Source organism: Cupressus sempervirens, chromosome 10 (genome assembly GCF_028749045.1).
Source record: "Cupressus sempervirens isolate cs-2001-9-10 chromosome 10, ASM2874904v1, whole genome shotgun sequence".
In the NCBI taxonomy this organism is placed as follows: Eukaryota; Viridiplantae; Streptophyta; class Pinopsida; order Cupressales; family Cupressaceae; genus Cupressus; species Cupressus sempervirens.
The window spans coordinates 860,802,217-860,818,435 of NC_143127.1; the positions used below are offsets into that span (position 1 = coordinate 860,802,217).

General features: G+C 35.8%; 1 protein-coding gene across 2 annotated transcripts in view; it reads left to right on the top strand.

Annotated features, from left to right (window-relative positions):
- The first annotated feature begins 858 nt into the window (after positions 1-858).
- The window catches only part of LOC149536733 (integrator complex subunit), a 111,637-nt gene continuing 96,276 nt past the window's right edge, over positions 859-16,219 (top strand). The window contains exons 1-2 of one of the 2 annotated variants that reach the window (XM_089803192.1): positions 859-1,156; positions 1,265-1,648. In XM_089803192.1, coding sequence (XP_089659318.1) covers positions 1,148-1,156; positions 1,265-1,648 — 393 coding nt within the window. In that variant the 5' untranslated portion in view covers positions 859-1,147. The remainder of the gene's footprint in view (positions 1,157-1,264; positions 1,649-16,219) is intronic. The other variant, XM_089803193.1, reaches the window with a different exon arrangement.

The following is a 16,219-nucleotide window of genomic DNA, read 5'->3' on the forward strand; positions in this document are numbered from 1 at the left end:
CTAATGAGTTTCACACCACTTGCACACTTTTTTAATTGATGGCCATTGACCCAACCATTTCAGGAAAAATCCACTTTCCTCATAGAAAGACACAAACTTGATTCACTTCCTATTATTAACAAGTAAGGATGATGCCATTACCTTCAGAATGTTTTGCCTTCCTTAGCTGTCATCCCTAGTGTGTCTAAGATTTGGTTCTCCTGAACCTTTTTCCAATTTGCTTGAAATTGAAGTTTCCTCTTATTGGGAATAGACCCTTAGCAACATTTGAGTGGTTCCCTTTCTCCCCACCCCTCCCATTCCCATTTGAAGCTCAACCATAGTTTCCTTCATTCGGCATTGAGATTTTAGGTTTTAAAAAACACCACAGAGTTTGTCTATTAACAAACAGTTGCACCCACCTATTACAATGCCACTTGCTTTTCATCAAACCCATTTGGGCTAAGGGATTCTGCATATAGAATTCACCTCCCTCCCATCTCTAAAAAGCCGTTATTGAATCATCTATTTGTATAGGCATTCATCGAATGTTGAATCTGTCCTCTGCCTTCCTCCATTTTTGCCGATTTTTTTTTTTTTTGATCTTACTGCATATTATGATTTGTTTAGTGATAAGATTTTAGCCATGATTGCATGAAGAATGTATAAAATTGCTTTTGATTTTCAAAAGACTATCCAAATCAATTTTATTGACTGAATCTACAAGTACAAATTCCTTTAAATTCATTATTTTCCACAATCCATCAATTTATTTATTCTTAATACAAGTTTAACTTTTATTTTATCTAATTTTTCATCTTAAAACGGAATGGACTCAAAAGCTCATATTGCAAATTCTTGCCAAACGTGAACAAAGATTATTTTGTGGTAATTATTTCAAATTCTTTTACAAAAGGCCTTCGTAGAAACTTTGCTCTGGAGCCTTATTAAAAACTGAAAAAGGGCTAAATGGGATTCAAAATTTACAGTGGGAACATTATGTGAAGCTATGCGAACACTGCAACAGAGGGGAAGAGCAGGTGAAATAGGCATGGAATTTTGATCGAGAGGAAAAAATTTCAGTTGCAGGGAAGGCGCCAGATCAATTTGAAGGAAAAAATCCGTGCATTTGTCAAAACAATTTGTGGACTCAACTAAGCATTTGCGAATGAAGTTGGTAATTCCGTGACTCAAAATAATCTGTGTACACAAAGCCTTCAATTTCAAATTTTTTTACTTTATATATTCTTTAGTGCTTTAACCTCATGTGTGCATTGTCTGCCAGACTTGCTTGGATACTGGAAAAGGTTACCATTTTCCAGCTTGCCATTTACTTCAGATGTGCGGTGTTCGAATCTTGCTGGAGTGCCCTCTCGATTTATCGGCCTTGCAGCTTTTTGTCCCCCTTAATTCCTCTTTGGGCGATCTATATCCGCAGCGAAAGCAACGAAGGTTAAACAGTGAGGGAAAGGAAAGATTGAACTGCACAGAGTCCTCCCCGTTTAAATATTTTGAGGGTTCGGTGCTAATAGATGCAGAGCCCTGGTACAGAACGGCCGACGACTTGCAGTTGTGGGACCTATCTTTGATCGACGTGGTCTTGATTTCCAGTTCCGCTGGCATGCTTGGCTTGCCTTACCTTACTCGCAACAAGAGCTTCACTGCAAAGGTATGATTTCCCTTAGTGGTTTTCTTTATGTTTGATTTCTTTTTGCGTGATTCTATAAGGATTTTTTTGGCAGAATAACCTTTAGCTTAGATGCAATGACTGAAGGGTATCTCCTAAGTGAGTTCATTTCGGAGTTGCACTCTACCTTGTTCTTTGGTTTCATTGTATTGGACCGAATGTTATTTGGTATAGGTTTAATTGTTCTATACCCACCGATAAGCTAATATTCTGATTTCAAACTCATCTATTCAACAATCTCGTCATTCATTTTATTGCCTAGTTTCATGTGAAACACAAATCATTCTTATTGTAGAGACTTAAAATATTGATTAAGCGTTCTGCCACGCATCTGTTAAATGGGCAAATGTAGGGACTTTTCATCATAGAATCCGCCCTTTCTCTAGACATTATTCTTCTTCAGCGTGTTAGACATTTCAAATCAAATTCTTATGCATTTTAGAAAGGAAATGGGTTAAATAATTCTTACTAACATAAAAATACGAGACTTTGGATGGAACCAAAATATGTAATATAAGGAATATGAGTCGAAGATACTAAAGGTTTTTTTAACAGCTGTGACAAATCACCATAGTTACACCGCAATATACTATAGATGGTACTTAAAATGCTAGCTATGAAAAGATGTATTGCAATATAAGATATAAATATGTAAACGAGTAGATATTTGAACATTGCATTGAATTGGGACATCGAACATCGAACATAAATAGTTGAATTAGCAAATAGTCAACACCGGGACATCCCCCCATTCTCTACGGAGGTGGCAAAATCTAGTGGCGTTGTTGGGGACAAGGGACGGAGTCCCCAAGTCCCTGGTGTGTCCCTATTTCTAAGACGGGCAAAAAGGGGTGGGGGTGCGTCTCCGTGTTACTATGCAAATCACCAACATGTCACAAGAGAAAAGTTTGAAGGATTTTTACATGCATAATGAAGAAGAGTACACGACTGTTCAAGAGGAAGAGACAATTCTGCTCAAGAGGAAGTACAAACTTTCTTTTCTGATGCCCTAGTGCATTTTCGGCTCCCTGAATGAAGACAGAAGCTCTCCCAATAACTTGGTAAAAAACTGAGTGCTATCTGTAAGATAGACCTTATAAAAGAATGCAGTTTTGGATCTGGAGTGTTTGAGCAATGGGACTTAAAATTTTGGGGATCGGCTAAGTGTTGGATGATCTAGAAATGTTAGAGAGAATCTGGAGAAACAAATGTCAAAATAACCAAAAGATCCAACTAATACAGTTCCTAGACAAAATCCTAGATAGAGCAACTCAAGCACATTTTGATATTTTTAAGGATTCCAAGGTGGATCTAGATATGCAAAACTACAAATCAATTGTTTCTAGACATGTGAGTGCTTTCTTGTGACGTATTAGACTTGCAATATTTGAGAATCTATGGACTATACAAAACATAATATTAGGCACAATACTTGTTATATGTTTTGCAAATGGGGTTCGCAAGCTAACTATGCTTAACCTTGGGGGAAACTCCATGGCTAAGTGTGCTTGAGTTGGAGTAGTATTGAGATAGGTGACCTCCAGGCAAGGCCCGATGCTTTATCTCTGTGAACATCACATAGATTTAATGAGTGCTAAATGGACCATTTATTCTAATGAGAGATGGGTTCTTGGGATCAACTACTCATGAAATATGGGTCAATGAGTTTGACCCAAAAACTACAAATTCTTATCATGATAGCAATATTATAATTTGTTTTGCTGTGGAAAATGCCTATTACTTATCAATTAGCATCCTTGTAATAGATAGCATGAGAGGAAGTCCATGAACATAGATTCCATGGTCTTGTGGTAATGGACAAAGTAGTGTACAAACCTTGTTTCTTATTGACTAGTATAGCAAATAGCTATGCATTATCTAAGGTGTGGCCGAAAGAAGTACTTTTGTAACAGTTGTTTCAAGTCCTGCAACCTTACTAAAATGAGCTTCCCTTTTTAATTTGCCTCTCGACCTCGTGCAAAATGCAAAGGTGCTCTATGTGGCCGAGGAGTCCATCTTGTGAGTAGAAATTTGGAATTAAATTACTGCAAAGGAAAATTTGATAGATATTTGCAAAATATCCATGTTAGACAGATACAAATTTGACCATTCGCTAACTTCATGTCTACATGCATCAATTGCAGAAAAGAGAGCTGGAACTGGAGGATGACGTAGACAATCTATGATTTGATTGGAACTTTCTTTCTTATGTTGATGTTTAGATGAAAATTTTGAAGATAAAACATTATTTTTTGATGCTGCCTTTGCTGTAACTTGTTTTGAGTCTACAAGAATTGAAGCGGCTTGTGATTTGTGTGTATAATAGATCACGGTCACCTCACCCAAGATATAATGCTTCTAGTGTCTGAGTGATGATTGCTTCAAAGGCATAACTTGATGCATTGGTCTCAATCTCAAATGGTTGTTGAAGATCGGGTCATGCAAGTTGTGAAACTAGATAGAGTTTGTTCAACTCTAAAAATGCTTTTTGTTGTGTAGTTGACCATATGAATTTTACTTTAGTATTGCCTTTGGTAACTTGGTTTAGAGGCATAACACATGACGAAAGACAAAGTAGAAATCTGTTGTATAAATTTGTTAATCCTAATAAGCAGTGTTACTCGGGTGCGCGCACTTGGGGTAATTTCTTGGCGCACCAGGTGTGTGTACATCCCAGGTGTGGGTACGTTGCGCACCCGTGCATCGCCACCATCGTCGGAGCGACGCTGCACTGCAGCCACACCGTTCGGCGCACTTGACGGGTGTGTCTCGGGTGAGGGGTGCGGGTGTGCATGCACGGGTGCGTGTTGGGTGCTTCGAGGGGATGCGCGGGGTGCGTCGAGCACCCATGTTGACAAGTCAAATTTTTAAAGTTTTTTTATATTATCTTACCCATAAAGGAGTCTAGCAGTTCTAGTAACAAGGACTTCGGTTTAGGGGATGAGTAGAGAGCTCCCACCCTTATATTCTCATCATTGACATTTTGTAGATTGTACTCATTTGATATGGTCATGATGCATTATTTGAATTTCATTGTACCATGTATGGTTTATATTTTTTATTTATCATTATCATTATGTTTGAAACTTTGATGTTATTAATGTTACAACTTACTATGAGTATGTTACTAAGTTCAATGGTCATTGGTTATGAAGTTTGAAGTTTGAACTTGTGGTTAGTGAATCGCATTTCAGTTTTCTATATTCATTGTTCAACTATATTTGGTATGTTATATTGAATTATCATTTCAAGTCATATATGTATACTATGCAACTCCCCCCGCCCTCCCCCTCCTGCACTCCCACCGTCCCCCTGTCGTCCCCAAATTAAGGCCCTTTTTTTCCCGCACCCGAATTTTGTCCCAATGTCCTCCCACACCGCTGCACCCCCACGCTGATGTAACACTACTAATAAATTATGGAGATTTGTTATGGCTATTCCTAGATGAATTGAATCTTGTCTTGTCCCTCATCCATTGTTTATGCATCTACTATGTATCCCAGATATCATATCTCTTGGATTGTAGATCAATTCTTTTCCATGTTTGAATACAGCTAATGCTTCAGCAAGTTGTCGAGCAAGTTGTCAAGCATTTGCTCTATATGGTGCAGATGTACATCCAATTTTTTGATAAATATTAGAGGTCATCAAAGTAGAGTGTTGGTTAAGCCAAATGGCACAATTAATCATTCAAACAAGCCTCCTTTTTCCTTGAAAGTTGTCTTCTACATTTTTGTAGGTTTAAAAGGAATCTAATGATATTTCAACATAAAATTGGTTTTGGTGAATTTTTTTGCATTGGAGATGGTCTAGCAGATCTTCAATCCTTGGAAGAGGGTAGCAATTTTCGTTTTGATCTTGTTGAGAGCTCTGTAATTAAAACTCAAACTCCATGCTTTACCTTTTAGTGCAATCACTTTTGGGCTGCCACAAGGTGATGGGATGGGCTTGACGTGTCTTTTATTACAAGTTCATGGATTTGTCACTGGATCCTTTTATTCTCCATAACTGATTTGCAGTATATAGAAGCATAAGGTAGAGATAGTCTAGGAATCACATCAATAATATGCTTTATCGCATGGTGTAGGCACTTCATTTGGTTATTCGAAAGGTATCCTCTTATAATTCCAATTTGTGGTTCAACTTTGAGGTTGCTGTTGCTGCTACTAGAGGAATTGTGTAATGAATTGTAGCTGGACATTGGAGCTTGTTGTAAGTGCAAGTCTTTTCCTTATATGTTGGGTATTATTTTCCCTTTGGCATGTGAAGGAAATCTTTAACGGGTTTGTGAGACTCCATATTGCCGTCACACCTTTATTGGCTGCTGTGGAACCTTTTCACTGGGCTGAAAAGTTTTAAAATGCCACCGACTTGGGCAGATTGAACGTAGTACAGGCATGGCATGAGGAATATGTCTTACCAAGGGCAGCAAAGACCGTGCTTGAGTGTTTCTGATTCAAGGAAGAGGAATAGGCGGCACTTTCACTCATTCCCACTGCAATCCACTAATAACTCTTGCTGTATAAGGCTAGAGCATTGATGGCTCTGTAAATTTGTTATGGTGCAACAAATTAATGTATGGGGTCTTTTAAGCTACACTGGACAGACTCGTGTTACTAGTTTATTTTCTTCACTTAATTGATGTGCAAGTTTACAAATGTTTAAAAAGGCAATGTAATTCAAAAACCCATCAAAACTTTAGTAAACATCTCAGTTTGTTACTCTTCAACATAATGCATGTGAACTGTTTGACAAAATGTTGATCTTATTAATAGTGGATAAAAGTGAAAATTGTGCAGAGAAATTGGCAAGTGCCATTATAATGGTAGCACTGCTAGTGGGTTTCATCATAGATCATTGATGTATGTACATAGCCCACTGAATAAGTGGAAGGTTTGGGATTTATTTTCGGCACTGAACAAGTGGTTACACGTTAATTTTGCTTTCCTACTCAATCAATGGGAGTGCCCTTTCTTTCCCATTGGTAAGTGGATGATTTTTAGTTCTCTCGTTTTAAGAAGTGTGTACTGTTCGTTTAGTATTGCATAAACATTCTATTGAATAAGCGAGACTTGCTTGCTGCCTAGTGCAGTTCCTTTTAATTGCAGCGTTGTAGTTAATTGTATTGTTCCGAACGGTTTATGCTCCCACTTTATCCATTATGGGGTTAGCTCAGAAATTTGAAAGGACATTGCATTGCATATTATTTTCAGTTGGTAGTTATGTTGAAAAGGGATGTTTATTATAGAAAGAGTTTTGAGAGAGCTTGAGAGTGCCAAAGTTGCAAGAAGGAAATCCAAAGAGAGCGAAGTCTGTAACAGTGAAGTAAATAAAACAATGGAAGTGGCCAGAAGAAGAGATTGATGAGCTGTTTGAATCTGTCCTCAGCTGTTACCACTAACCTAGGAAGGTGAAAAATAGTGAAACACTACGAAACAACAAGGAGAAACTTTCATAGGATGCTGAGCTCTAAAATGATGAGATACTAGAAAATCACAAGAATATCACAAAGGTTGACAGAAAGGGAACATAGGAAATGATGTCTAAGCACCATGGGAAGGAAAACTGATAATTTAAGGGCTGAAATGAGGCTAGAAGCACACTGAGAAATGGATACCAAAGTGAGTTCAAAATATAGTGTGGAATTGTAAGGGTGTACAATTTTCTTTGTTATAGATATACATTAGAAAGAGAAGGAAGAGGGCATTAAAATGAATCCAAAGCTGTTTGTAATTTAAATTAAGGAATTTGGATAATTTCAAAATTCTGGAGTCTTTCTGTTTGTCCTATCCAGACAAATTTGATAGGAGTTGAACTTCTCTTTGCCAGTTGTCTTTGTACAAGAGTAGTTTGATTGTGGTTGAACCCTAATAATGAATGTGACTAGGATTGAACCCATAACCGATTCTCTATTCTGCTTTGTTTTCAACAGCTTTAGTGTCCACATCACTTAATGCATGTAATAACCCCAATAGGTTATAACTTCTTCAAACACCAAAAATCTTTATACTTCAGTGGTTTGACATTTCGTCAAACACTTTGCAAGCAAGCTCTGATACCACTGTAACAACCCTCCTCAAATCTGCTTTCAAAAAATGCTGCTGAAAGCTCAAGGAATTTCATCAAACAATTCACATGCAAGGGACGTATAACTGATATAGTTTTTCAGCTAGCTTTAAATAACTTTTTTTCCAATTTGCATCAATGAGATTTTTATGCTAGAAGACTCCAAATGGACTACCAATGGCCTAACATGAGTGTGCTACTAATTTTGACAATATTCAGTGCATATATATGATCTAAGCATGAGAAATGAACACCTACAGCCAACTGACATTTTTACAAACAGTTGGTATGCAAACTAACTAGCTGATAAATAATGATATTGTATTGCTTAAATGACACCAGCAACTATTATCTTATTAATTTGCAATGAAATTTCTAATACAATGCTCATGAAATATGGCCAAGACTTTGGCATTTACATGGATTACAAAATGACAATGCTGGTATAATGCACACTTACAGCTGAAAGTTTATAACACCCTAAAAAGCAATACTAACAAAAGAACCTGGTTGTAGATGGCTGTAATAATTTTCTTCAATGCTGCCCCTTCTACTTTGCTTTTCCGATTTGCTTTTTCGGCCTGCTTTTTTCGGTTCTGCTTTTTCGGATTGTTTTTTCGTACCCGCTTTTTTCGCTTGCTTTTTCGGTTCCGTTTTTTTCGGACTACTTTTTCGTACCCGCTTTTTCAGCCTGCTTTTTCGGTTCCGCTTTTTCGGACTGCTACTATGTTGAATCTCAAGACCATATCTTTCAATGGCGTCAAGATTTTCAGCTTGAAGGGATTTCGTCCTCCAAACTATTGAGACATAATCTCCAAATTTTTTTTCAATTTCTTTGATATTTCCAAGCATGCTTAAAAGAAGCTTTTCCATTTTTTATATAGTGTTCTCACAAGAGCTCCATCCTTCGTTTTCTCAATGTGGGATAAAACATAACTCCCTTTATGTAACTTATGTCTCCAATGTGTTATAAAATAAAGGGGATTCTTTTAATTTAAATATTTCCCACAAACTATAGTCTATGCATTAATAAAGTTAAATATTTAAATTTAACTTTATAAAATAGCTTTATCAATGCAAAACAAATCTTATCAATGATAAACAAGTCTTCTTGCCGATTTTAAACAATTACCATCGACATACCGTTGCCACTGGATGTCCACCCATGCCCAAGATGACTTACTATAAATAGTAAGTATGCCCAAAGTTGCCTCAAAACCCCTCAGAAAGACCTGCAACTGAAACTATCTAGGCCAAATGGCCTCTAAGTCCCTTTAATGTCTTGGTTAGCCTACGGGACCGTGGGGAAATAGGCTAACGACAACATCATGCTATGAATGCTAAAAAGGGGACATTGCAATGCACATTTGTCTTTGTTTTTTCTAACAATCTGATATTTCTTACTTTGTTTTAGCTGATTTCTTGATTAGACGAGTCATTTGAAGAGTGAGTAGAATAAGGATGAATTTTGAGAATGTTGAAGACCAGCCCAGAAATAAATGAAAAAGTAAAACAAATGATAAACAAGAAGGAAAAGCAAAACATATACGACACACTAGAAGTTACCCTGGGAAAGCCCATCCACTTGAAGGGAAAAACCCAGCTACACAACAACAATATCACTTTATTGATAATAAAATGTTCAAGTGTACAATGCTTTTCGCTTGATGCTATATATATAACAAACAGAGAGACCCTTCACATTACAACCGAAGGTCCCTTCAATTTCCCAAAACATGACTCTTCGTACTTCCATATGCATGTCGTAACACATGTCTCTATATTTTATGTTATCTTCCTCACAAATGTCTTCTTCAGCTGAAGGTGACAATAACGGTTATAGCGATGATACTTCTAAAAACAGTGATAATGATCTCTATCGCAGCTACACTCTTCAACACTCCGTCTTAGCAAGAGAGAGATCTTTAGCATAGCAATCATATTTAGCTACAACCAAAAAATGTCACGTAAATTCTAATCACATAGATTCTCATAAAAAACATGCTATCTCATCATAACATAATTTATGGAATCACTCAACATGCAAAACCTTCAAGAATCACGACTAACTTTCATCATAGACGCTCTCAACGTGATGCTATCATGGAATCTCTCAACATGACAAGCTTGCAAGGCTCTTACATCACAAGCTCTCTCAACATGATGTTGTCATGGAATCTCTCAATATTACAAGCTTGCAAGGCTCACAACCAGCTTACATCACAGATTCTCTCAACGTGATGCTGTCATGGAATCTCTCAACATGACAAGCCTGCAAGGCTCACAACCAGCTTAGATCACAGACTCTCTTAACGTGATGTTGTCATGGAATCTCTCAACATGACATCTTACTCCCATCATAGAATCTCTCAACGTGATGACATCATGGACACTCTCTACATGATGCTCACTATAAGTGAAAGAATTTTCATAGCCGTTCTTACAACTTTATTAATTTCACATGAATAATAACACATAATCAACAAGAAAGGAAATCACAACTAAGATTCTTTTCCAATAAGAGTCTCAAATTCTGCAATACCAAAATATCAACATGTATAAAAATGACGAGGATTCCATAAGGACTCCCTCTCAATCAAGAACGACTTTGATCACCACAGTAAAATAGTTGATGAAACCTCCCTTTGAAGCTGAACATCTCCCTTTGAATATGTATCATCAAGGCTACATCCTCATCTTATTGCATCCTGCAACCAAGAGAGATATTAATTAGAAAATCAACTCTAATAGAGATCAATAACAAGAATTTCATGAATATATAATACTTTGTAGGCTAATCTTCCTTGAAAACGACCTTAACCTACCAAAAAATGACATCTTTATTTAGGTGTCATAAATCTTATCATATCAAGAGCAATGCTAATTAGAGTAAACTGTAAGTCCAAAAGTCACGATATAAAAAAGAATTGAAAATCTGCTACAAAATTTCCATAATCCATCAAAATCAGGAAGACCTTTCAACTTTGATGAAAAAAAAAACGATCACTATAGAAGTTGAACTAAATTTGGAAAGGGCAAACCTGCTACTTTCGTCAAGATGAGATTTATAAAATGATCTCACCATACTAAACAAAATTTAAAAAAATGATGAACAATACTAAAAGTATTCCTACACTAGAAATTCCTTTAACCTTGTGCACTCGACAAGGGGCTTTCTAAACTCAACTTCTAATATTTGATCATCTAGACATACATATTATAATATGAAAACTAATAATGCATATCAGAAACGTTTAACTGCTTTAAACATGTACTAGGGAAAACACATAGTTCGAACCCTCTTCAACGCACAACTCGAACCCTCTTCAAATTTCTCTCATATCCTCGATGCTCGACATGCACTCATATAAAACAAAACATCCAAAGAAAAGACTTGTGGCAATAGACATGTATGAAAAAAAAAAAATGCTTGATGCCATTACAAAATCCTATGCGCTCATGGAACAAAAACAAAAAACCTCTTAATCATTATTGTTATGAAAGGTTGGAAGTCTAACATGGACAAAGAGTATGGGACCTATCGAGCTGTTACATAGGAAGAAGGTCGACCATGGAAGCTTGACAGCTAAAGCTCAAACTGATGGCCTAGAAGAGCTGGAAATGTGAGACAAAGAAACTGGATGGAGGTGGTAGAGAGAGACGATGAAAATCTTTCACATATGAAAGGCGCTCTGACTTGAATTGCAATCGCCAAATCGGCTCGTCCTCCGACATGGATAAGGAAGCTGACGTCACCAGCCTAACATGACTTAATGATGACGAGCTCGGAGAATAAGAAGCTGCCAGGAGCGAGCCTAGAAAATTTCATCTTATTGCTGCCAGATATATAATGAGATATGTTAGTGGTACAATAAACTCTGGTCTAAATTTTTCTAAATCTAATGATCTTCATCTGCATGGTTTCTTTGATTCTAATTGGGCAGGGTGTATCATATCGAAAGAGCACTTCGAGTGTCTGATTTAGCCTTGGATTTGCTATGATTTCTTGGAGCAACAGGAGATAAGCATGTGTTGCTCAAAGTACAACCGAAGCTGAATATGTTGCAGCTTGTACAACAACTCGGGAAGCTGTATGGCCTCAAAAACTTCTTGTTGGATTATTTGGAGATTATCTTGAACCTACTGTAATCTATTGTGATAATCAAAGTTGTATAAAGCTTTCAATCAATCCTATTTTTCATGATAGGTCTAAGCATGTGGAAATTAAGTATCGTTATTAAGAGACATGGTTCTAATAAAATCAGTGGAGCTGCAATATATCAACACTACTAAGAAAAAAACTGATATCCTTACCAAACTGTTAAGAAGATTAGCTTCATGGAAATTGAAGCAAATTATGTATATGTGTTGTTCTATATCTAATTAGTATATTAAACCTGATTATATATATATATGTAATTCACTCATGCTTTCTTACTTAAACTCATTTGTGTGTGTATGTGTGTGTGTATACACTTTCCATTATCCTTCTAAATGCCGATCAAATACTTTACTTCAATATGCCGATCATGCTCTAAATATCTATCATGTATTAACAGGTTGTTATATGCTCGCCGCTTATCATTAAACATGAGCCAATACTAATTGGGTACAAGTCTTAGTCAAGACTAATGCATTGGTTATGAATCGATATGCATCTGTTCGGTGGCATTAAGGAAGTAATAATATTATTATTATGTATTGAGGTATGGTTTTGTAGGGTCACAACCCTACGTAAACATATCTCAATGCATATATATATTGTGTGCATTCGTAAATACTGAAAATATATCATTAACAAAGGCAATACATTCTCAGGCATATTCAGATCTGCATACATATATAAATATCTACTGGAATAAATCAGAACATAGTTATTAAAGAACTGAAATCTTCTCATAAGATTCATTATTTTTCAGTTCAAGTCTACACCAATAAACGATCTTAAATTGTACGTAGTATTAGAGCCAAATAGGTAGAGAGACTTTTCAAATTCAAAATCTTGAAACAAAAGTAACAATATGTCAAACAATGTATGAGTAGAGGACAGACTTGAAGGAGCAGCAAATTTCTTTTCTTGGAAAAATTGGATTGTTACAATTCTTGAAGAATTAGAACTAGAATCTTTTATTGAATTAGACATTCTGATTCCTGAAGATGAGGCAGAAAAAGCTACTTGGAAAAGACGAAATAAAAAAATCAGGAAAAGCATTGTGGATTCAGTAAAAGATCATATTCTTCCATCCATCTCAAATCTAAAAAAGACATTTGAAGTATTCAAGACAATTAAGGATACATTTGAAATCAACAACTCAAGTAGATTGATTACATTAAAAAATCAACTAATGAATGCTAAAATGAATAAAGGAGAAACAATCTAATCCTACTTTGATAAGATTTCCAAAATTAAAAATCATCTGTCTTCTATTGGAAGCAAAGCAGAAGACCAAGAACCATTGATAATAGCACTTAGAGGATTACCCTTATCTTGGGAAGCATTCTTTTCCAAGTCGTTAGCAAACCTTCAATACCAGCTTTTGATCAACTAAAAAATGATTGCACATCAGAAGAATCAAGACTAATCTCTACAGGGATCATCTCAAATCAAGAGGGAGAAAATCAAACTCTTTTCTCAGTCTCTAACAACAAAGGGAAAAAGAAGAAATTCAAAGGAAAGAAATATGACAAAAGGAAAGAGAATAATAATTTCAAAAGAAATGACTTCTCCAAAGTTCAATGATACAAGTGTGAGAAATTCGAACATACCTTCAGAAGTTGTGCAGAAAGGGAAAAAATCTGGAATGTTCCCCATCTTTTGGGCCCTCAATGGAGTTCTTAGCTTTTCATTCTCCAAACGCTAAGTGGAGAAATAAATTAAATTAAAGTCAACAAATAAATAAATTTAAAGGTGACTTTATTAATTAATTTAATTTTTTAGAAGCACAACTAATTATTGTATTGGAAAGGGGGAAGCTTCTAGAGAGTTCATTTTTTTAGAAGTACAACTACTTATTGCATTGGAAAGGGGGAAGCTTCTAGAGAGTGTAATTAAATAATATTTTATTTACTTCTAGAAGGGGTGAAGGAAAAGAATAAATAGAGGTGAGCACTTCATTGTTAGGCATCCGATTATTGTTAATTGCATTTGGTATAAATTTGGGAGAAGAAACTAAGGGTTTCTGATTTTAGTTAGCCATTGGAGAGCACCAATTCTTCAGTGTTGCAACCATTTGAGGTGGTGAAATATCCACTGAATTTGGCATTTACGAGAGCTTCATTTTGGAGTTCTATTTGTGCTTAAATTGGAGAATACATTTATTGCTGGTTGCTACAGTGCCATGAACAGTGCTGTGAACGGTACCCACGCTACAGTACTTGGCTTGATTATGATTGCAATTTCATCTCCATCATTGGTCATTTGTGTATCAGGTTCTACAATTAATTTGCATCATTTAAATTGGTCATTTGACATTGTAATTGTAAAGCTGGCTGTCATAAGTAGCTATAGATGCACATTTTATATCAGATCTATAATGTCATTTCTACTCGGTTTTTTTTTGAGGTTGCAAAGCCAAAGAGCCTTGGAATATTATGTTAAGCATTAAATTAGAAATTATCTCACTAAAGGAGTGATAAGTTGTAGTTCTATATATTTGATGTAAATGTGCATATTTATAACTTCCATGATTGACATAATAGTATGCATGTCAAGTGTTTGACAAAATACCAATTGGCTGTAAGTGCACATTTTTCATTTAGAATTCATCTATATGCATTTGAAAAGCCAAAAGAGAATTGCATATGCATTTAGTTCTTTTCTTAGATATAGTAGTAATCAGTTACATGCTTTTAGATTCCCTTTGATATCATTTCAAGCAAGCATAATCAGTCTGAAACTCAGAAACAACAAGCATAGAGATCCTATTGGAAGTGTTTGACAATATTCCTTGACCTACAAATCAACAAGTTGAGGTTCGAATTGACAAGGGATATTACAGTGGTATCAGAGCTTGCTTGCAAAGTGTTTGACGAAATGTCGAACAATTGAACTAGAGAAGAATTTGGCGTTTGACAAAGTTATAATTGGTTGGGGTTATTACAGTGGTATCTGAGCTTGCTTGCAAAGTGTTTGACAAAATGTCAAACAACTAAATTAGAGAAAAATTTGGCATTTAACAAGTTATAATCGGTTAGGGTTATTACAAAATCTTAGCTTCTTTAGCCAAAACAAAGAAAGATGAAAATCTATTATTCTACTCCGACTTGTCAAGTGAGATGGAATCAAATGAAAATGTGTGGATAATAGATAGTGGTGCTTCTCGAAATATAATAGGATTCAGAGATAAGTTTGAAACTTTTGGAAATTATCTCACTGAAGGAGTCACCATTGGAAACAACTCCACCTATGAAATTGAGACTTTTTCTATACAAGTAAGGACTAGAGTCACTAAAATTAAAAGGTGTTCTCTTTGTACCAAGTATAAAAAGAAATCTAATATCAATTTTTGGACTAGCTGATGAAGGGTTTCAAGTCACCTTCAATGAAGACAAAGTTTTGTATTAGCCTAAAAACTCAAATCTAAAAAATGCTATCACCATAGGGACTAGAGATGGGACCCTATATAAACTATGCAACATTCAAAAGCAAGCTCTTAGCCTCAAAGTGACAAATTCTAATGAAGTATGGCATAGAAGACTTAGACATATTGGATTTAATTCACTTCCAAATGTAGAGAAAATCACCACTGGAACACCTAGCCTAAGCATAGAGGCACTCGTAAAAGATGTGCTTAAGGAAAGAACATTAAAAGGCCTTTTCCTCCTAGTGAACACAAGTCTAAATCAGTTCTGGAACTAGTTCACTTTGACTTATGTGGGCCTATGCCAACACTTTCTCTAGGAGTTTACTTTTACTACATAATATTCATCGATCATTACTCTAGGGAAACTTGGATTTATTTTCTAAAGGTCATAGAATCAAATGAGGTTCTATCAAAATTTAAAGAATTCAAAGAAATTGTGGAAAATCAAATGTCAAAAAGAATAAAAACCCTAAGATCAGACAATGGGGGAGAATATACTTTTGAAAATTTCAATTTTTTTGTACCTTTGTTGGGATTAAGAGGGCGTATACAATACCATATAATCCTCAACAGAATAGGGTAGCAGAAAGGAAAAATAGAACCATTGTTGAAGCAGTAAACGCCATGCTTCGTGATCAAAACCTACACTTCTCATTCTGGGCGAAAGCCACAAATATTGTTGTATACATTTAAAACAGATGCCCACATTCAATACTAGAAAACGTAACACTTGAAGAAGTCTTTACAGGAACTAAACCTGACTTAAGTCATCTTAGAATTTTTGGTTGCCCTGTTTTCATTCACATAACTGAAGAAAAAAGAACAAAGTTAGAACCATCTGGGAAGAAAGGGATATTTGTTGGGTACAATGAAAACTCTGAAGGGTATAGAGTCTATGTACCTG